General features: G+C 41.0%; 1 protein-coding gene across 1 annotated transcript; it reads left to right on the top strand.

Annotated features, from left to right (window-relative positions):
• Window positions 1-1621: 1621 nt before the first annotated feature.
• SPMIP10 (sperm microtubule inner protein 10) lies at window positions 1622-17492 on the top strand (the record flags this gene model as incomplete). The annotated part of the gene is made up of 4 exons (XM_083353503.1): window positions 1622-1701; window positions 5225-5245; window positions 7205-7313; window positions 17118-17492. The coding sequence occupies 4 exons, from the start codon at window positions 1622-1624 to the stop codon at window positions 17322-17324; spliced, it is 417 nt and encodes a 138-aa protein (XP_083209629.1). The 3' UTR covers window positions 17325-17492.
• Between the last annotated feature and the right edge of the window lie 5562 nt (window positions 17493-23054).

The following is a 23054-nucleotide window of genomic DNA, read 5'->3' as shown; positions in this document are numbered from 1 at the left end:
GTGACCTAACAAGCAAAGTCAATGGGGAAGTCAGATTCACTTAAACCATGCTACTAACTTAACAATGAAGTGATTCACTTAACAATTGCGACAAGAAAGATTGTAAATTGGGACAAAACTCACTTAACAACAGTCTTGCTTAGCAATGGAAATTTTGGACTTAATTGGGGTTGTACGTTGTGGACTGCCTGTACAGCACATCTGACCTCCCCAAACTCCTAGCCTCTTGGTCTTAGATACATAATGATATTTAGATACCGAAGGCCTTAGATACATAATCACTATCATCAATACTCATATAGCATAGTCAATTCCTATCATGAGTAAAATATTACATTTACATCTCTACTTTCCTAAAATGTTGCAGTATAAGTTGCATTCATAATGGGAATGGCAGGAAGAGTAGTAAGACATCATAGTAGAAACCCAAGTTATGTCCCTTTCTAATAATGAAGCTTTGTTGTTAGCTGCGAAGTCGTGTCCGACCCATCGCGACCCTATAGACAACGTTCCTCTGAAGTCCATTTAAGCTCACGCCTACTGCTTCAGTGACTCCATCCAGCCACCTCATTCTCTGTTGTCCCCTTCTATTGCCCTCAATCTTTCCCAGCATTAGCCTCTTCTCCAGTGAGTCTTTCCTTCTCATTAAGTGGCCAAAGTATTTGAGTTTTAGCTTCAGGATCTGGCCGCCTAAAGAGCAGCTAGGGTTGATCTCCTCTAGGACTGACCGGTTTGATCGCCTTGTAGTCCAAGGGACTTGCAGGAGTCTTCTCCAGCACCATAGTTCAAAGGCCTCAATTCTTTGGCGCTCAGCTTACTAACCGCATACTCACCAATAGACCGAAATTAAATTGGAAGCACAATTATGTTTGATAATTTAATGATATATAAAGGTTCTGTTGAATTAGTTTGATCTTCACCCAAGGCTAAGAACAATACCTTCTGTCTTGCCCTGTTTCCTGATAGTCTAGGTCAGGGGTGTCAAACTCAATTTCATTGAGGGCCGCATCAGCATTGCGGTTGCCCTCAAGGGGCCGGGTGGGCATGGCCTACTGGGTGGGCATGGCTAGAGTGTGTATGGCCTACTGGGTGGGCATGGCCAGCTCTACATCGTTCGCATCAAGGGTGCCTATGGGGGCCTGGGCAGGAGTGGGACAGATCTGAGGGTCTCTGGCAGAAGGAGGGTCTCTGGGCCAGGGCCAAGGCAGTGAGGGCCGTTCCCTCACTGTTTCCAGGATGGCTTCGCGGGCCGCATGAAACCACTTTGCGGGCCGAATCCGGCCCCTGGGCCTTGTGTTGGACATGTCTGGTCTAGGTTTTCAAAGGTCCAATGATCTTGATCCCATCCCCATATTCTTCTCTCGGTAAGCCTACTGTTCTTTATATTTTCCACCTGCATCAAAATATATAAGCATCTGAGCTTCCTCATCAATACCTCGGGGAAACAGTCAAAGCTTTGTTTGGATTTTGTTAGATTTTAGCCATGTGTCCATTGAGAGGGCATTTCTTATTATTTGTGTCATCAACCTGACAATGGCTGATGCATCATAATCCTTGTTCTGATGCAGGCGCCAGTTTGCTTGATAGGTTACCAATAACAGAGTGCAGCAGTCCCTGTAGCATGAGCTGCCCCGAAGCTGAACCCCCTAAGGGGTCTAAAACCAATAGGATTTCCAAGGGGGTCAATACAGACCTAAGAGGGTAAGACAGAATTTCAATCAACACATATTTGGGAGGATGAAAATGTATCTTTTCAAGCAGCATCCATCAGAAACAGATGGATTTTAATGTCCATTTTTTCTCAAGTGGGTTATCGTGCTTGCTTTTCAATTGCAGTTTATTGTGCAAATAACAGAAACAAGCACAGAAGGTATTTTAGAAATGGAAGATGTTGAAGTTAATAATTAAGAATGCAGTAACCCTGCCAAAAATTGCCAATTCTTTGGTAATCCTCTTTAAAGATGTAAATAGGAAAACGCTTTAGAAATACTAAAAACAAGCAACATTTTTGTGGTTATATTTTAAAGTGTCTTTTTTTAACAATGTGAGAAGCTCATGTTCATGATTTTATGAATATACAGATATCAGTTTAAATCAGTCCTGTGACCAGCATCCTATCCAACAATCATTATACTTCAGGGACCTTGGTACACATTGAGACAAAGTTACATTGACTTGCTTTTTTTTATTAAAGAGTTTTACAAAAAAAGATTTTACAATACATCCCCAAAACCCACCCACCCCAAGCCACCCCTCTTCCCCCCCCCACTTCCCAGAGCTAAATACAGGGTTATAGTTATAATAATCATATTCTAACTAAAAATTATCCATAATATAAAATTAACCAAATTCATAACGTGCTTTAACTCCCCTTTAACATAGATACATACAAAATACTAACACTAAAATTAATAACAATATCCCTCTAAAATCTACTCATAAGCTAAATGGAACTTTTTAGTCCCATATTTATTCTGAATATAATCTATCCATCTCCTCCAAACTGAAATATATCTTTCTTGTGAATGATCCTTCAGATAAACAGAAATCTTAGACATTTCTGCAAGATTCGAAACTTTAAACACCCATTCTTCTATAATAGGCAAACTATCCTTCTTCCAGTATTGTCCCACCAGTAACCGTGCTGCTGTTATCAAATTCAACATCAAATTACTTTCTTTAACATCACAATCTACAACAATGCCCAATAAAAACAATTGCGGAGAGAACTTTATCTTTCTTTTAAAAATCTTTTGAATGTTCCACCAAATTTTAACCCAAAAAACTTTTATATTTCTGCAAGTCCACCACATATGAAAATAGGTGGTTTCTAAACTACCACATCTCCAGCATTTAGACTGTAAGTTAGGATACATGTTAGACAACTTTTTGGGATCCAGATGCCATCTATAAAACATTTTATAAAAATTTTCTCTTAAATTTTGAGCCTGAGTAAATTTAACATTTCTAACCCAAATTACCTCCCAGGTATCCAACAGAATTGGTTCCTGGATATTTTGTGCCCACTTTATCATACAATCTTTAACTAATTCTGTTTCCGAGTCCAATTCAATTAAAACATTATATATCTCTTTATATGTGCACGATTTAAATTTCTAATTTGTTTTACTAAATTTTCATCTAATTGTGATGCCAACCTTCTGATCCAACTTCCACCTAGCTTTCAATTGGGTATATTGAAACCAAGAGTAACATGTTTTCTTGTCTTAACTCCTCTAATGATTTAAGTTGCCAATCCTTCCCTTCCAATCTAAGTAATTCCTTATAGGAAAACATATCCAAACTCATTCCCATAGATACACCTTCTATCGCGTGTCCAGGAATTCCCTAAATCGGTATTTTATAATTTAACTTATAATAATACTTTTTCCAGACACGCAACAAGGCACTTCTAAGAATATGAGATTTGAAAGCCCTATCCACCTTTTTATCATAAAGCAAATATGCATGCCATCCATATACCAAATCCCAACCCTCAAGGTGAAGTATTCTCTTATTAGTTAAATTAAACCAATCGCTAACCCATGTCAAGACCACCGCATCATAATACAGTTTCAAATTCGGCGCCTTGAGTCCCCCTCTTTCCCTAGCATCTTGTAAAATCTTAAATTTAACTCTTGGTTTTTCCCCTGCCCAAATAAATTTATTAATACCCTTCTGCCATTCATCAAGGTTGGCATCCTTTTTCAATATAGGTATCATTTGAAACAAAAAAAGAAACTTCGGCAGAACATTCATTTTAACAACTGCAATCCTTCCCAATAAAGATAATTGTAATTTTTTCCAATTATTTAAATCCCTTTGTATCTTCAACCATAATGTTTCATAATTATTCTTATATAATTTTACATTTGAAGCTGCAATATACACTCCCAAATACTTAACTTTTTTTACTATTTCAAAACCTGTTAGTTTAATTAACATTTCCCTTTCACTCATAGATATATTCTTAGATAATATCTTAGTCTTATTACTATTCACCTTAAACCTAGAAACCTTACCATACTGAGTTATAATTTTCATCAAATCTATAACCGACTGTATCGGTTGAGATACTGTCACAACCAAGTCATCAGCAAAAGCTCTCAATCTATAATCATTCTGTTTTATTTTAATTCCCTTTATCATAGAGGACTCTCGAATTTTAATTACGGTAATAAAATCTCTAATGTTAGAACAAACAATAATGGTGATAGGGGGCATCCCTGTCTTGTACCTTTTTCAATTTTAAACGTCTTGCTTTTTTTTCATGCATGCATGCAACCTATTTGTTAATTCTTCAGTGGATTCTCAGCTGAACATATTTTATCTGAACTCATGAATTGGTTATGCGTGTTTGTGCATGCACATCATCAATTGAATGTAGTACAGAGGCCTTAAGGGTATACTATGTTAACATGAAGTTACACAAGCATGGAATTTAAAAGCTGTACTTGGATCTTCTCCACTGAAAAGCAATCTTGTGCCAATTGCTTTTTTCCCCTTTTATTTTCTTATTTGACTACATTTGACTGCATTTTGTTTTATTTCCTATCAGTCCCTTTTTTGCAAAATAAATGTTCTAGAATAGACATGTCAAACACAAGGCCCGGGGGCCAGATCTGGCCCAAGAAGTGGTTTCATGTGGCCCGCGAAGCCATCCTGGAAACAGTGAGGGAACGACCCTCACTGCCTTGGCCCTGGCCCAGAGACCCTCCTTCCAGAGACCCTCAGATCTGTCCCACTCCTGCCCAGGCCCCCATAGGCACCCTTGATGCGAACGATGTATGGCCATGCCCACCCAGTAGGCCATACGCACTAGCCACGCCCACTCAGTAGACCGTGCCCACCCTGGCCATACCCACCTGGCCCCCTGAGGGCAACTGCAGTGCTGATGCGGCCCTCAGTGAAATTGAGTTTGACACCCCTGATATAAGCCATTCCAACTCTTTTATATTACTCATATCAAGAAATAAAATAAGAAGAAAGAAGAAAAAGAAAGTACTATGTTACTTGAGGGGCTCTTCCCTCTTAGTCAAATTCACATCGGAAATTTTTCTATTTCTTTAACCATATTTGAACAAGTGTTTCTTTTTTAAATATAGTCTCTGATAGGCCCCATCGTCTATTTTCTTAATTTTCACTTTAGCCTTTTTCTTTTGCCCAGTATCTTTCTTAATCAATATGTTCTGCTGAGTCAAAGAATCTTTCTATATTCTTGTAGGTGTTACTGTAGATATGAAAGGTAAGTCAAGAACAATATCTTTGTGAGAGGTATTTGCCAACTCATTTTTGTTGAAAATCTTTCTTTTTCTCTCTGCTTCTCTTATCATTTTTTGTCTCTCCAGTTCAAGTGTTTTTCCTGGTATCTGCATTTCATCCAATCTTGTTTCTTATCCTCAATTTTGTTTTGTGGTGTTAAAGTATAAATTGTCTTTTCCAAATCCAGTATTGTAATTTTTTTCCCACTTGAGTTAAATCATACTTCTTTGTTTTGTTAGGTTCCATCTTTAAGTCTCTATCCTCAAATTTGTATTCAGTTGTCTGTTTTATCTGTTCCTTCTCTGTTGTTTCCTGGGATTTTTTTTTGTTGTAAAGTTAAATTGGAGATGAATTAGTTTATATTTTCAAAGTTATTTTGAATTTCTTTGTGGTTTGAAATTATTGTTATTCAAATTAGCTGCAACATATCACATGTCTCCTCTTGAAAAGTATTTATTTTTTCTTGATAGGTTCTTTCTATATATCTCTGATTTTCCATGATGACCAAGAATCCAAATCTTCTTTTCTCTGCAAATAGCTTTGGGGGTCAGAGTTAAATAGATACTTGTAATCCAAAAAGTTCAAAAAAGTTTTTTTTTGTTCCCTAAAGTTTATAAGTCTCTCTTTGTCTGCAGCCCAGATTGTTTTCTTTTTTGTCACAGCTGTTCTGTATTGTTAGAGCTTTGAAGGTCACAAGTAGAAATTAGTTTTTTCCAGATTTTGCCAAGTCCTATATGAAAGCCATACCTGTCATAGTCTTTATCCACCACTAGATGTCAGCACCGGTTTATTTTTCAAATTTTCAAAATGAAAAAAATTCCTTTAAAATGAGAATCTTAACCATTCAGCAATTTCAAACTTATCCAGATTTAGGTTTTATAGTAATTTCATTTCATTTCAATATGTTTTGGTTCTCCATAAAAGGTTTAATTCACCGCTTCTGTTCATAAAAGATTGGGGCAAAGATCCCCCTCCTTCACTTTCAGAGGTTTTTTGCTTCTTGGGATTTTTTTTTCTTTAGGAAAGTTGATAAGTAGGATAGAGAAAATCGATGTTCTTATCCAGATTCAAACACGCTGTTTACAATCAGCTTAAAATAGTGCTTTTGACTTCAGTTGCTTGTAGCTTGGGCTAGACTCTGAAGTTAGGCTAGCCTTTCTCCTGTTGGTTTCTGGAAGGCTTCTCCTGGACCAATTAGGTCGACTGCCATCTCTCCGTGGTCCCCGGGACTTCCTTCTTTGCCGCCTCTTCGGGGTGGCTTCTGGCCCATTTAGGGTCCCCTAACTGGAAGAAACTCAGCCAAAGAGCACGGAGCCCTGAAGCCCTCGACTGCTGCGCTATTGTGCAGGAACGGAAGTCCTTGATGTTAATTTCTGCTCATCTGGGTATTGATTTCTGATGAGGAGGTGTTTGAGTCTTTTTGTTCCCTTTTTGGCTTTTTGACTGTGTCTTTTGAATAGTATGTAAATGTTGTTTATATCTATATGTCTCTTGATGGCCAATTTGTCAGGAGTGCTAGGCTTTCAGAAATTCTCTAGCATTTTTGGATTTGGCTTGGTCTAGGATACTCACAGTTTCCCAGTTGAAACTATGGCTAAATGTGTCCATGTGTTGTGAAATTAAGGACTTTTCATCATGTCTTCTAACTGATAGTTGGTGTTCTTAGATGCACTCTGCTAATCTTCTGCCTGTTTGTCCTGCACAGTGGCTGTTACAATTCTTACACTGTTGTAGTAAGATGAGTCCTGTTTTTTCTTCTGGGGATGCTGGGACTTTTGGTTTACTTAGGATGTTTTGGACATCTTTATTTACATTGTGTGCTAAGGTGGGGCCAAGTGGTTGCATGGTAGATTGTGAGATGTTTTAATGTATGGCAGTGCTATCCTTTTCACACTTTTATGCATTTATTTATCACCTCCTTACTTGCTTATTATATTCCCAGGTTTATTCACTGCCATTTACCAAGTTTTTCATGCAAACATGGGATGATTCCAAAACATTATGTGATGCCCTGGAAACAAGATATGAAATACCGAGCATTACATTTGCAGGTAGGAATCAGGGAAACAATTACACTTTTTATGCAGAACAACAGAGGCCTCATTTTAAAAATGTAATAATTTTTGGTTTTAAAAGAAATTCCTCCAAGGATTTTAAGGGGAAGGAAGGATTATACATTCCTCGTGCATGAGCTCAAGCAAAGAGATATAAGGTTCAGATGGGAGATTCCTCAGGGGCTGATGGTGATGCATGAAGGTAAAAGGTACCGGTTGATTACTGTGAAGCAAGCGCGTGATTTTTACAACAATGTTTTAAAAGCAACTCCATTAACGCTCCTGGAAGCTGGGAAAGGATCTGGAGAAGAAGAACAACAAGAGGAGGAAACGGAGGAAAGTGGAGTGGGAGGAGATCAAGTTACAACTTCTTTGGATGATCCTAGAGAGCAAAGAGTGACGCGTGCTGCTTTAAAACGAGCAAAGAAAATAATAGAACAAGATCAACAAAAGTCTTCAGTTTCTTCGCAACGTACATACAGTCAAGCTGTGGGAGGAGCTCGGCCTAAAGAAGTTAGTCCTATCAAGGCTGTGGTCCATGGGCTTCTGGAGAATATTCATGGCAACTAAATTCTTAACTTGGAATGTTAATGGACTGAATTCACCGCAGAAGAGGAAGAAAGTTTTTCAATATTTAAAGCAATTTAAGATAGACGTTATATGTTTGCAAGAAACGCATATTAGAGTTTTGGATCAAAAGTATTTATTGAACGCGAGACTGGGTACGCATTTTGTTGCCTCTGCAGAGAATAAGAAAAATGGAGTAGTTGTTTATGTTAAAAGTGCTCTAACAGCAGATTTAATTGAAGCAGATAAGCATGGAAGATATGTTATGATTGAGCTGCTGTTAGAAGGTAAAAAGATGCTTCTAGTTGGACTATATGCACCTAACCAACAACAAGCTGATTTTTTTAGCTTACTTCATACAAAGCTTACCCAGTTGGATTATAAATCTTTTATTTTTATGGGAGATTGGAATGGTGTTCTGGATGTACACTTGGATAAAGCTGGAGCTTTTAAGCGTGTTCCAAGCCACGCCAGATTGCCTAAAACTTTTTTTGAATTGAAGGATGATTTGGAATTGCGAGATATCTGGCGTGAGAGGCACCTGCAGGAGAAGGATTATACTTTTTACTCTGACAGACACCAATCTTTCTCAAGGATTGATTTTATTTTGTTGACTAATGACTTCTTTTTGAGAACTAAAAAAGTGAAGATATGTGCAAGAACTATTTCAGACCACAGTCCAGTTTGGTTGGAGATTGATAAGGAGAAAAGAGATAGGCGCTCGTGGCGCCTAAATGAGAACTTGTTTAGAGATCAGAAAAATGTGGAAGAATGTAAACAGCGGATGAAGGATTTTTTCGAGATTAATATGAATAAGGGTACCTCGATGGATATGGTTTGGGATGCTAGTAAGGCCTATATGAGAGGGGTGTTGATATATATGAATAATAGACGTAGACGTGTAATGGAAACTAGAAGGAAAGAACTGGAGAATGAAATAAAGGAAAAAGAAAGGGTTTTGATTTTGAATCCAGGGGACGTGAAGATTAAAGAGGCTATTAGGCTGTTAAGAGGACAATTTGATAAATTAATGGCAGACCAAGTGGCAACCAATCTGCGGTTTGCTAGGCATAATACTTTTTGCAACGCTAATAAACCAGGCAGATGGTTAGCCTATAGACTGAGGAAGAAACAAAGGGCCTCTAACATAGACAAGATTGAATATAAAGGAAGGGTTGTGTTTCAACAGAATCTAATTAAGGATGCTTTTGTGGATTTTTATTCGAAATTATATACCAAAGAGGAAATTGAGGTAAAAGACATTGATAAATATTTGGAGAATGCTAATATTCCGGTCCTTACGCAAGCACAAAGAGAGGGGATTAACCAACTGATCACAGAAGAAGAAATCCTTACAGCAATTAAGGATTTGAAGGTTGATAAGGCGCCCGGTACGGATGGCTTGTCTGCGGCCTTTTATAAAAATTTACAATTTGAGATGATAAAACCGTTAAAGGAACTGTTCCAGACAATCCAGAGGGGGGGAAAGGTGCCACCGTCTTGGAGAACAGCTTTTATCTCATTGATTCCGAAGGAAGATCAGGATGCTACTCAAGTTAAAAATTACAGACCGATTTCGCTTTTAAATACAGATTATAAGATATTTGCTAAGGTTTTGGCTAATAGACTGATGAGGGTTCTGCAACAGGTGATTCATGGGGATCAAACGGGGTTTATTAGTGGTAGGCAAATGAAAAATAATGTTAGACATATAGTTGATGTGTTAGAGTTTTTGGAAAGACACAACCAGATCTCTGCAGCGCTAATCTTTTTAGATGCTGAAAAGGCTTTTGATCAATTGAATTGGCAATTTCTGTTGAGAATGTTAGATAAAATGGATTTTGGGGAAAATTTCTTGCAGCCGATTAGGGCATTATATCAAAAGCAAACTGCCCGAATCATAGTTAACAATAGCTTGACGGCAGTATGTAATATTGAGAAGGGTACAAGGCAAGGATGTCCGTTATCGCCCTTGCTATTTGTATTAACTTTAGAGATATTATTGAACAAGATTCGGAATTCGGAAAAAATTAAGGGGATACAAGTTGGAGATCAAGATTATAGATTGAGAGCATTTGCAGATGATCTGGTTGTTACAGTGACCCAGCCAGAGAATTCTGTTGTGGACCTGATAGAGATAATAACACAATATGGGAAGGTTTCTGGATTTAAAGTAAATGTACAGAAAACTAAAATTTTGGCTAGAAACATGACAGTTTCACAGAAGGCCTTCTTGGAAGGATTAACTGGATTTGAGATTGTTAAAAGGGTTAAATATTTGGGGGTAATTTTGTCGCCCTCGAATACAAAGTTATATAAAAATAATTACGAAAAATTGTGGGGGAAAATTCAAAAAGAATTGGAGAGTTGGCAAAAATTGCAATTGACTTTGTTGGGACGGATTGCAGCAGTGAAAATGAATGTCCTGCCCAAATTTTTATTTTTATTTCAAATGATACCGATTCTTAAGAAAGATTCTAACTTGGAGGAATGGCAGCGTGGTATCAATAAATTTGTGTGGGCAGGGAAAAAGCCACGAGTTAAACTTAAGATTATGCAGGATATTCGTGAGAGAGGTGGCCTTAAATTGCCTAATTTTAAATTATATTATGAAGCTGCTGCATTAGTAGGAATAAGTGATTGGATTAACTTGACGCAATCGAGGTTATTAAATCTTGAGGGCCATGATTTGTTGTTTGGCTGGCATGCATATTTGTTGTATGATAAGAAGGTAGGTACCGTGTTTAGGACGCATATTCTAAGACAGGCATTGCTGAGAGTTTGGAAGAAGTATAGACATAAGCTAAGTTGTAAGATACCATTGTGGGCAATTCCAAAACACGCAATAGAAAATATACATGCTGGTTTCAAACACGATGAGACTACCTACAAGGAAATTTTAAGTTTAGAAAGGAATGTTTGGTGTTTGAAATCATATAGCTTCTTGCGAGAAGAGAAGGTTGTACAAACATGGTTTCAATATACTCAGCTACGGGCCAGGTGGAAAGAAGACCAGAAAATTGGATTTGCAACGATTGATGAAAATTTGATAAAGCAAATTAGACATCAGGGACCTGCACACATTAAACGGATATATCTTGCACTGATTGAGATTGATTCAGAAACAGAGCTTGTTAAGGACTGTATGATAAAATGGGCCCAAAATATCCAGGAAGTTATTACTATGGATATGTGGGAGAAGATTTGGGTGAGGAATGTGAAATTTACTCAAGCTCAAAACTTAAGAGAGAATTTTTATAAGATGTTTTATAGATGGCATTTAGATCCTAAAAAACTTGCAAGTATGTACCCGAATTATCAGCCTAAGTGTTGGAGGTGCGGGGCTGAAGATGCAACATATTTTCACATATGGTGGACATGTAAAAAGGTTAAGGCCTTTTGGATTAAAATCTGGTGGAATATACAGAAGATTTTTAAAAGAAGGATAAAGTTTTGTCCGCAATTTTTTTTGTTGGGAATAATTGTTGATGCTACAGTGGTGGACTCTAAGTTGATGCTGAATTTAATTACGGCAGCAAGACTTTTGATAGGACAATATTGGAAGAAAGAGGAGCTGCCGACCATAGAAGAATGGACTTTAAAGGTTTCCGACCTGGCAGAGATGGCGAAGATATCGGCTTATTTGAAAGATCACTCGCAAGAACGTTATATTATGGAATGGAGAAAGTGGATTGAGTTTATCCAGAATAAGTATAGGGTTAAGAAGTTTTATCTAGCATTTGAATAAGTCTTCTTTCGTGTTTTTTCTTTTCTTTTCCAATTTTCTTTTTTATATATATTTAATAATGTTAAGTTTTGTTTGTTCTTATACAAGTTAGAGGGTGATGGATTTTAGAATTTATGGTTGTTAGTATATGGTTGCTTATGATTGTTTTTATATATATATACCTTGTATTTAGCTCTGGGAAGTCCGGGGGGGGGAGGAGGGTGGGGGGGAGGTACGGGGAGGGAAGAGGGAGGGGGGAAGGGGGGAGGCAAGGGAGGGAAGAGGGAGGGGGGAGCTGGGGAGGGGAGGGTCGGGGGGGATGGGGGTTTTTAATGGAAAATTGTATTGTAAAACTTTTCAATAAAAATGTAATAATTGTGTTTTACTCTGTCAATCATGTCTGGTTCTCAGAGACTGCCTGGACAAATCCCTGCAGTTTTCTTGGCAAAGTTTTTCAGAAATGGTTTGCCATTGCCTCCTCCTTGGAACTGAGAGAAAGTGACTGGCTCAAGGTCATTCAGCTGGCTTTGTGCCTATGGTAGCACTAGAATTCATAGCCTTCCAGTCTCTAGCCTGGTGCCTTAACCATTACACCAAACTGTCTCTCAATAAATACTTATTAAATCACTATTGAGTCCTATCAAATTTAATAGCTCATTCTTTCTTCTATTAAAGAGGAAGAAAATCATGCTCAACCTGATGTCCAAGGCAAACATGGCTCTTTACCCATGATTGCCCAGACATCCTTAATGAAACATATATGTATGATGTAGTGAGATACTACTTTGAGTACCTTTCCAGGCACCACATTTTAAGGAGAATTCAGAAAATTCTGAAGTGGTTCAAGAAGGATAACAGGGATTAATTTGGGAATAGAGAGTGAATTTCGTGTTGTGATTAAGGCACCAGACTAAAATCTGGGAAACCATGAGTTCTAATCCCACCTTAGCAGTGGTGGGATTCAGCCAGTTCGCACCACTTCAGCAGAACCAGTAGCTAAATTTTTGTTGCCCAAGCCCAGAATGGCTGGGCAGCATCCACACAGAGAACCAGTTGTTCACATATCTGAATCCCACCACTGTACCTTAGGAACAAAGCCAGGAGGGTGGCCTTGGACCAGTTCAACTGGCAAACCAGTTCTGAAATTTTGCCAAGCAAACTGTAAAGACTTGTTCAGATAGTCACTACGAGTCAACTTTAAGTTACATTAACGATAACAACAACAAGGGAATGAAACAGCTGGGTAGAATTCAACTGAGAAAAGGCAATTGAGAAACGTTAAGACAGTTTTCTGAATATCTGAAAGGATGTCCTATAGAAGAAATTCAAGACCATTTTCCATCATTCCAGAGGATATAGAATAAAGGACTGAAGTTATAGGAAGACGGGTTCTAGTTAAATGTTAGTGGGAGAAAACACTTTCAAAAAAATTAATTTGATAATTAAATCAATGGCCCGGAAAGAGAGATGGTGTGTTTCCTTTCACTGGATGTATTCATTAGAAGTTAGCTGACCATCTGTCTGGGGTATATCAATTTGAATTTCTGTATAGCAGGCAGTTGTACTCAAAGACCTTTCCAAGTCTGATTCCAAACAAACAGAACACAGAGAAAAGGCATCTCCACTTATTACCATTTTATTTTATTCATGTAAGAGCTTTCCTCTTCAAACAATACAGAGGCATGGGCATCAGTGATTTTTTTTTTAAAAAAAATGATACTTTGAAGTTTGACAATATGGAGTGGAGCTATTCATCGGGGGCATCGCATGCTTCAACGAAGCTTTTGAAATTAAGACCTCTCAGATAAGATCTCAAGAGTACATACCACATACTCAGATAAATCCACTGTAATTTTTCTCTGCTCATGGACTTACAATACTAGTATTCAATTATGATTAGTAATAGTGGTATATTTTATTATTTGGTTTCTGGTTTGTTGTTCACCATCCAGAGACTCTTTTGACTGAACTGGTTGTAATATACAGGTGAAACTCAAAAAATTAGAATATCGTGCAAAAGTTCATTTATTTCAGTAATGCAACTTAAAAGGGGAAACTAATATATTATTTATTTATTTATTTATTATTTGGATTTATATACCGCCCCTCTCCCGAAGGACTCGGGGCGGTGTACAGGGTAATTAAAACACTATATACAACACATAATATATATAAAAAAAATTAAACCAAGTAGCCCTAAACAATAAAACATGTTCTAAAATTTAAAATCTAAAACCCCAATCCCTCAGTCCAGGCAGGCAAGTTCAAATAGCCAAGTCTTCAGGTCGCGGTGAAAAGAGCGAAGGTCGGGAGCCATCCGGAGCTCAACAGGAAGCTGGTTCCAGAGGGCAAGCGCACCCACAGAGAATGCTTTCCCTCTGGGGGCCGCCAGTCAACACTCCCTGACCGACGGCACCCTGAGGAGGCCCTCTCTATGGGAGCGCACAGGACAATGGGAAGTTAACGCCGGCAAAAGGTACTCCCATAAATAATCCGGGCCCATGCCATTTAGGGCCTTATAGGTCATCACCAGCACCTTGAATCTCACCCAGAAGACAACTGGAAGCCAATGCAGCTCGCGGAGCAGAGGTGTTACATGGGAGTATTGGGAGACCCCCATCACAACTCGCGCGGCCGCATTCTGCACCAGCTGGAGCCTCTGAATCGTATTCAAGGGCAGCCCCATGTAGAGAGCATTGCAGTAGTCTATCCGAGAGGTCACAAGCGCATGAGTGACTGTGCGTAGGGCATCTCGGTCCAAATAGGGCCGCAACTGGTGCACCAGGCGAACCTGGGCAAAAGCCCCCCTGGTCACAGCTCCTATATGATCTTCTAAACTGAGCTGTGAGTCAAGGAGGACACCCAAGTTGCGAGCCCTATCTACGGGGGGTAACACCTCACCCCCTATAGATAAAGATGGGATAGAGTGGACAACCTGAGATGCGGTATGCACAGCCACTTGGTCTTGTCGGGATTTAGACGAAGCCTGTTCCTCCCCATCCAGACCCTCACCGCCTCCAGGCAACGGGACATCACAGCGAGGGCATCACTGGGTTGATCTGGGGTGGAAATAAAAAGCTGGGTATCATCAGCATACTGATGATACCCCACCCCAAAACCACGAATGATCTCACCCAGCGGCTTCATATAGATGTTGAACAGAAGGGGTGAGAGGAACGACCCCTGAGGGACTCCACAAACGAGAGGCCTCGAGGCCGACCTCTGCCCCCCTGCCAACACCGACTGCAAACAACCCAGGAGGTAGGAGGAGAACCACTGTAAAACAGTGCCACCCACTCCCCCCCTGAGGCGTCGCAGTAGGATACCATGGTCGATGGTATCAAAAGCTGCTGAGAGGTCTAATTGGACTAGGACAGAGGAGCAACCCCTGTCCTGAGCCCACCAGAGATCATTCACCAGTGCGACCAATGCCGTCTCCATGCTGTACCCGGGCCTAAAGCCCGATTGGTAGGGGTCCAATGTAATGATAAACTCATTACATGCAAAGCAAGATAGTTCAAGCCGTGATTTAATTGTGATGATTATAGCTTACAGCTCATGAAAACCCCAAATCCATAATCACAGAAAATTAGAATATTGTGAAAAGGTGCAATATTCTAGGCTCAAAGTGTCCCACTCTAATCAACTAATTAAGCCATAACACCTGCAAAGGGTTCCTGAGCCTTTAAATGGTCTCTCAGTCTGGTTCAGTAGGAATCACAATCATGGGGAAGACTGCTGACCTGACAGTTGTGCAGAAACCCATCATTGACACCCTCCATAAGGAGGGAGGGAAAGCCTCAAAAGGTAATTGCAAAAGAAGTTGGATGTTCCCAAAGTGCTGTATCAAAGCACATTAATAGAAAGTTATGTGGAAGGGAAAAGTGTGGAAGAAAAAGGTGCACAAGCAGCAGGGATGACCGCAGCCTGGAGAGGATTGTCAGGAAAAGGCCATTCGAAAGTGTTGGGGACTTTCACAAGGAGTGGACTGAGGCTGGAGTCAGTGCATCAAGAGCCACCACACACAGACGGAACCTGGACATGGGCTTCAAATGTCATATTCCTCTTGTCAAGCCACTCCTGAACAACAAATAACATCAGAATCGTCTTACCTGGGCTAAAGAAAAACAGACCTGGTCTGTTGCTCAGTGGTCCAAAGTCCTCTTTTCTGATGAGAGCAACTTTTGCATCTCATTTGGAAACCAAGGACCCAGAGTCTGGAGGAAGAATGGAGAGGCACACACTGCAAGATGCTTGAAGTCCAGTGTGAAGTTTCCACAGTCTGTGTTGATTTGGCGAGCCATGTCGTCTGCTGGTGTTGGTCCACTGTGCTTCATTAAGTCCAGGGTTAACACAGCCATCTACCAGGAGATTTTGGAGCACTTCATGCTTCCTTCCGCAGACGAGCTTTATGGGGATGCTGACTTCATTTTCCAGCAGGACTTGGCACCTGCCCACACTGCCAAAAGCACCAAAACCTGGTTCAATGACCGTGGGATTACTGTGCTTGATTAGCCAGCAAACTCGCCTGACCTGAACCCCATAGAGAATCTATGGGGCATTGCCAAGAGAAAGATGAGAGACATGAGACCGAACAATGCAGAAGAGCTGAAGGCCGCTATTGAAGCATCCTGGTCTTCCATAACACCTCAGCAGTGCTACAGGCTGATAGCTTCCATGCCAGGCCGCATTGAGGCAGTAATTGCTGCAAAAGGGGCCCAAACCAAGTACTGAGTACATATGCATGCTTATACTTTACAGAGGTCCGATATTGTTCTATGTACACTCCTTGTTTTATTGATTGCATGTAATATTCTAATTTTCTGAGATTGTGGATTTGGGGTTTTCATGAGCTGTACACCATAATCATCACAATTATGACAAATCACGGCTTGAACTATCTTGCTTTGCATGTAATGAGTCTATCTCATATATTAGTTTCTCATTACTGAAATAAATGAACTTTTGCACGATATTCTAATTTTTCGAGTTTCACTTGTAAGGGTGTTTACGTGCATAAATATATTACAGGTAATCTTTGATGTACAACAATTCATTTAGTTACCTTTCAAAGTTACAATGGCACTGAAAAATGTAACTTATGACCGATTTTCATACTTACGACTGTTGCAGCATCTCTGCAGTCATGTGATCAAAATTCAGACTTTTGGCAACTGACTCATATTTATGACAGTTGCAGTGTCCTGGCTCATGTGATCCCTTTTTTGACCTTCTGACAAGTAAAGTCTACGGGGAAGCCAGATTCACATAACAACCATGTTACAAACTTAACATCTGCAGTGATTCACTTAACAACTGTGGCAAGAAAGGTATAAAGTGGGGCAAAACTCACTTAACAAATGTCTCGCTTACCAACAGTTGGGCTCAATTGTGGTCATAACTCAAGGACTACCTGTATTTCAAATAAATTAATATCAATGTTAATCCTATCATTATTGGAAGTCTCTTTCTACATGGATATAAAACAACTGATTTTCCTTCATTAGCATGCTGACCAGGTTGAACTATATAGTGGAGCCCGAGAAGACACCCTATTTCTGGAGAAGAGTGAGAGGCTTTGCCATGGGGAGGACCGAAAGAAACTTATGCAGAAAGTTCCACAAGAAGAAATTATTGTGGATATTCCCATTTATTCTCACCTTTCTAGATACCAGAAATCCATGTTGGCTTATGGCTTCAGGATCAAACTCTGAGATTCTTATCTTCCATTGGGATTTCATCAGCTGTACATAAAACAATGTTACAGGAAAAAATGCTGTGTTTGCTTGGTCTTTTTCCTAATTAACTCAGTGAAATATATTTTTAAACTAGGAAAGTAAGATTTGATCAGCTAGGAATAATTTAAGATGTCCTTTCAGATATTTGCATACTTTTTTCTTTTAATATTAAAAATTTGCATTAGACTGGATTCTGATATATAATTCTCATATTATTTATTAGTATATTTTCTTGTTTGAACTATTTTTGTCTTTCAGTTTTTAATTTTAAATTCTTTAATTTACTCAGGGAACTTCAGTTATGGAGAAAATACAAGTGTTGGTTGTAACTGTTAAAATGTAAGACTTTTTATATTATGGAGAAAATGTTCCTGGATTATATCAGAGGTATATCATTGAAAAGTACATGGAAATATACCGTATATACTTGAGTATAAGCCGAATTTTTCAGCCCACTTTTTGGGCTGAAAAATTCCACTTCGGCTTATACTCCAGTCAACAAAAAAAACTTACCAAGGACTTGTGCGCGGCCGAGGCTTTGGTGCTTCTGGGATTGCGCGCACCTCTCCCAAGCCACCGCCGTCCGGAGACCTGCCGAAGTTTGGGGAGGTTTGGGGAGGTGCGCGCGCACCTCCCCAAACCTCCCCAAACGTCGGCAGGTCTCCTGATCTCCGTGCCTTGCCTGCCTGCTTCTTTCCGCTGCGGAAAGAAGCAGGCAGGCAAGGCACGGAGATCCGGAGACCTGCCGACGTTTGGGGAGGTTTGGGGAGGTGCCCAAACCTCCCCAAATGTCAGCAGGTCTCCGGATCTCCGTGACCTGCCTGCCTGCTTCTTTCCGCAGCGGAAAGAAGCAGGCAGGCAAGGCACGGAGATCCGGAGACCTGCCGACGTTTGGGGAGGTTTGGGGAGGTGCCCAAACCTCCCCAAACGTCAGCAGGTCTCCGGATCTCCGTGACCTGCCTGCCTGCTTCTTTCCGCTGCGGAAAGAAGCAGGCAGGCAGGGCACGGAGATCCAGAGACCTGCTGACGTTTGGGGAGGTTTGGGGAGGTGCGCGCGCACCTCCCCAAATCTCCCCAAACTTCGGCAGGTCTCCGGACGGCGGCGGCTTGGGAGAGGTGCGCGCGATCCTGGAAGCACTGAAGCCTCGGCCGCGCGCAAGTCCTCGGTAAGCTCCGGGCGGTCACTTGCTTCGCGTCTCCTGAGGGAAGGGGGGGCGACTGGAGCGGGCGTGTTTCCTCGCCTGCTGGGCACCGCGATTTTCCCGGGGAACGCGCGGGCCCCGAATGGCAGCGTGGAGCGAGGAAGCGGACAGCCAGGGCTTCCCCGAGAGCCGCGGCCACACATGGTATTCCTGTGTATTCAGGCTTGCAAAATGGCGGATCGAGCCTCTGCTGGCGGCAGAGGCTTGCAGAACGGCGGATCGGCTTATACTCGAGTCACGAACTTTTTCCAGTTTTTGGGGGTGAAAATGGGGGTCTCGGCTTATACTCGAGTCGGCTTATACTCAAGTATATAACTTTTATTGCTTGTTTAAAGTTAACAATTGCCAGAGAAATCCCTTTTGGTGCTAAAGAAGGGCTTCATTCAAAGGTGAATTTTGATTTCAGAAGCTGGATTTACCCTAGAATAGAGTAGGGGGAGAAATGAGAGTAGGCATGAAATTTAATTCTTATTATGAAGAATATCATGATGTGTCTGATTTACAAGTCCCCAGTCATAATATGATTTAATCACCAAGGAGTTCATTTTACACCAGAAGTATAGGATTGTGGTTTCATTAGTAAGCCCCATTGACTCTTCTATTTTTCTCACTGAAACATTCAGGTGGGGTTTTTCCATTGCAAATGGCTCTAGTTCTCTAACTAAAACTAAACATGATTCCTTCAAAGCATCATTCTTAGAGTCTCTTTTTATAAGGAAAGGGTGGATTTACAAAAATTCTGCCTGGGCTAATTGCCATTTAGAACAAATATGCTCTCATGTATATTAGGAGATTGGATTTAAAAAATGTTTTTTTTTCTAACATTCTTCCTCTGATCTGGTGAGGCAGGGCTTTTCATTGATAACAGAGAAACTTACAGCTGGATCTTTATATGACAATCTCCTACATATGTCAAGCATCTCTAGTAACCTCATGTTTGCTTCAAAAATGGAAGGGGCTTTCTTTACACTGAGTCCCTTAATACAGGGCTTTTCAACCTTTTCACCCATTGTACCACTTTTAGGATATGGTAACATCCGAGTACCACCAGTCGCCTAGCAAAAACTTGACGACCAAAAAAGGAAAAAAAGTGATGAAGTACAGGTAGTCCTTGACTTACAACAGTTTGCTTAGTGACTGTTCGAAGTTACAGTGGCACTGAAAAAAGTGCCCTCCCCAAGCCACAGCCGAAGAAGGCACCTGCCTGCCCGCCTGGCAGTGCTCTTCCTCCTGTCCGAGGTTTTCATTCTTGTGAGCATTTCTATTGAGGATTGGCAGTGGGGTTAGGGTGGGGGGGTGTTGGTTTTTATTCCCCCCCCCTGCCTGCTAGGTGGTTGCAGCAGGTTTTGGTCACTTCACATAACCCTGAGACACTGTGACCTCATAAATATGAATCAGTTGCCAAGCATCTGAATGCAAATCACAAGACCCTGGAGATGCTGCAACATTCCAGCTGATTGGTGCTTCTTCTGGACTCTGCAGAAGTGCCAGGATCAATGCTGTTTTCCAGCTGGAGCCTGGCACTGATCCTGGCGCTTCCGCTGAGCCCTGACAGCCCTGCAGCTCCAGGCTTGTGCAGTGCTGCCACCGTTTCAGCTCATTCCCCTCCCCTCCCCCGCTACCACTTTTCTAGGATGTACCACAGGTGGTACCCATATCACTGATTGAAAAGCCCTGCCTTAATAAGCAAATTATCCTTCTATGTGAGGCATTTTAAGGTTAAATGTTTTATCCTAAATAAAGAAATCCAATCAAGTGCTATATTTTATATTATAAAAAAACCTCTCAGCACAAATTTAGTAGATTGGAGTGTTTTATAAATTATTCTTTTGACAGATTTGCTGTTTTACAGCAAATTAAATTAGGTCTGAAGTAATCTTCAGCCTCTTTATTTTCTCAACATCTTCTAAACCAGCTGCAGCCCATGCCACATTTAGATTGATGATACAATCAAAGTCTACTTTTCAGCAACGCTGTAAATCACATGTAGGAAAGACCTAGAGTTAATAGGTGAAGAAATACTACCAATGGAATGGTCATCTGAGAGATAGCACAGCATGCAGCCAGAAAGTGGGGGAGGCAAAAAGAATTGTACTTTCAGACTTGCAAAATTGATATTGGCTTTGCTGGGTAAATCAGACAGACATCATCACCAGATGAGCTAAATCTACTTTATTGTAAAGGTACATTGAGAAAGAATCTTGTTCTATAATTGCCCTACTCCAATTGCCATCTTGAGCACACACACCTACTGTGAATATACAACACTATATTCACAGTATCTGCAGTCACATCAAAATCTACAAAATAGTGGACACAACAATGTGACCCAAGCTCCACCTCTTTTGTATGTGTGTTGGCATCATAGGTAAAGGTGGGACGCAGTGGCTCAGTGGGTTAGGACGCTGAGCTTGTCGATCAGATGGTTGGCAGTTTGGCAGGTCAAATCCCGAGTGCCGCGTAACAGTGAGTGCCTGTTACTTGTCCCAGCTTCTGCCAACCTAGCAGTTCGAAAGCACGTAAAAATGCAAGTAGAAAAATAGGGACCACTACAGTGGGAAGGTAACAGCATTCCGTGCGCCTTTGGCGTCTAGTCATGCTGGCCACATGACCACGGAGATGTCTTCGGACAAGCGCTGGCTGTTCGGCTTTGAAATGGAGATGAGCACCAGCCCCTAGAATCGGAAACGACTAGCATGCATGTGCAGGGGAACCTTTACCTTTACCTGGCATCGTAGGCACATACAAAAGTGGCAGGGGATGGATCACAATGCCATACTATTGTCTTACAGATTTTGATCCATAGCCACACCTGTAGACTGTTGCTTTACACAGTTAGATGCCCCCTTCTTAGGCATGAAGATAACTGACCATTAATATTTACTCAATATCTATTCAAAGAGAAAATATTTTCAAAATTAAATATAAACACCTGAAAGTACCATTAACATGAATATTTTTGTTTTTCTACCCACACATTCATTCTATCTATAAGAAATAAAGAGACAAACAATCCCATTTAAAACTATGACTTCTTATCTATGTAAACAAGCTGTAATTAAATTCACTATTAATCAGCGCACTTTAAAGACTATATATTTCTGAAGAGGATTTAAATTTGGCACTTATTCTGTAGCTCATTAAGATGCATCCTTTCTTATTTAAAATACAATATTAATTTTATGAAATGTAACTATCATACCCTTGCATATATCATTTGCTTCATTTGAATCCTATGCATATTTATAAGGCATGCAATCTAAATGATTTTAAAGGCCAACTTAATAAACTTGCAAAATAGTATTTCTCAATGGATTCCAAATGAAAAATGCATGAACAACACAACGGGGAAAAGTTTAGCAGTGTTCCCTGACTGTTCAGGAAATATAAATCTTTTCAGATATTAAATTTGCTATGCCTGGCCACACAGGTGTGACGTGAATAGATTAGAGATGGAAGGGATCTTGGAGGTCTTCTAGTCCAGCCCCCTGCTATGCAGAAGAACCTATACCAGTGATGGCGAACCTTTTAGAGACCGAGTGCCCAAACTGCAACCCAAAACCCATTTATTTATTGCCAGGTGCCAGGTAGGCGTGGCCCACTGGGTGGGCATGACTGTGGTGGTCATAGCAGATTGGGTGGGTGAGGCCAAGGTGGGAATGGTCACCTCAATGTTGGTTGTGGGGAGGGACACCTGTGGGGGGTGGGCAGGATGGAAGAGATCCAGGGGGTCTCTGGCAGGTGGGGCGGGGTGGCTGCTGCCTGACACCATCGGTCCCTGCACACAGAGGCCAGCAAGTGCATGGGGGCCTACAGCGTCTGTCAGCAGCCACAGCCTGCCAGCCCCTCAACTGGTGCACTCTTATGCTTCCAACCCATCGCCAGCAGTTCAAAGAAGCTACCTCTGAGCTGGATGACCAGCCGACAGTTGAGGAGGCGATGCAGTGTGTGGGAATGGCCAGAATTTGGTCTCTCAAGAATTTGGTTTCTCACCCTTCAGCCTTTCCATTCCCCCCTAGCAGGCCCCTCTGTTAGCTTCAGTGAGAGCACACTCTCCTGGCTGGCAGGGGGGCTAGCATGTGGGAGGTTTGGGAAACGCTATGATAAAGCCTTCACATACATCTTATGCTACCTTGTTTTTGTGTGATCTCATAGGCACCTGAGTAATTCAATTATTTCTATGTATGCTATTTTGTATGAGACTGATGTAGTTTTTTGTAATGATGGAGGTGAATAAAAGTTCAGCGGGCAGTGCTCGGGGGAGTTCTTTTTGGAGACGAGGCTGCCCTGCTGGTTCAGGACAACTCTATCGACCCGGGTCTGAATTCCTTTCCCTTCGTCTGATTTTCTTTTCCCTTCACAGTGGGTCATGCCCAGGAAAAGGAGAGCATGTGAGGCCAGGAGGGATGGGACGGGAGGAGGGAGGGAAACCAGACATGCTGGGATGCATCCGGCACGTGGGACCTTGGCGAGTTAGCGGGCGGCTGCTTGAAGAGGGACAGTT

This window comes from Vipera ursinii (genome assembly GCF_947247035.1).
Source record: "Vipera ursinii genome assembly, chromosome: 2".
NCBI classification, from domain to species: domain Eukaryota; kingdom Metazoa; phylum Chordata; class Lepidosauria; order Squamata; family Viperidae; genus Vipera; species Vipera ursinii.
Note: the sequence above shows the minus strand (reverse complement) of the source record. Positions and strands in the feature narration are given on the sequence as shown.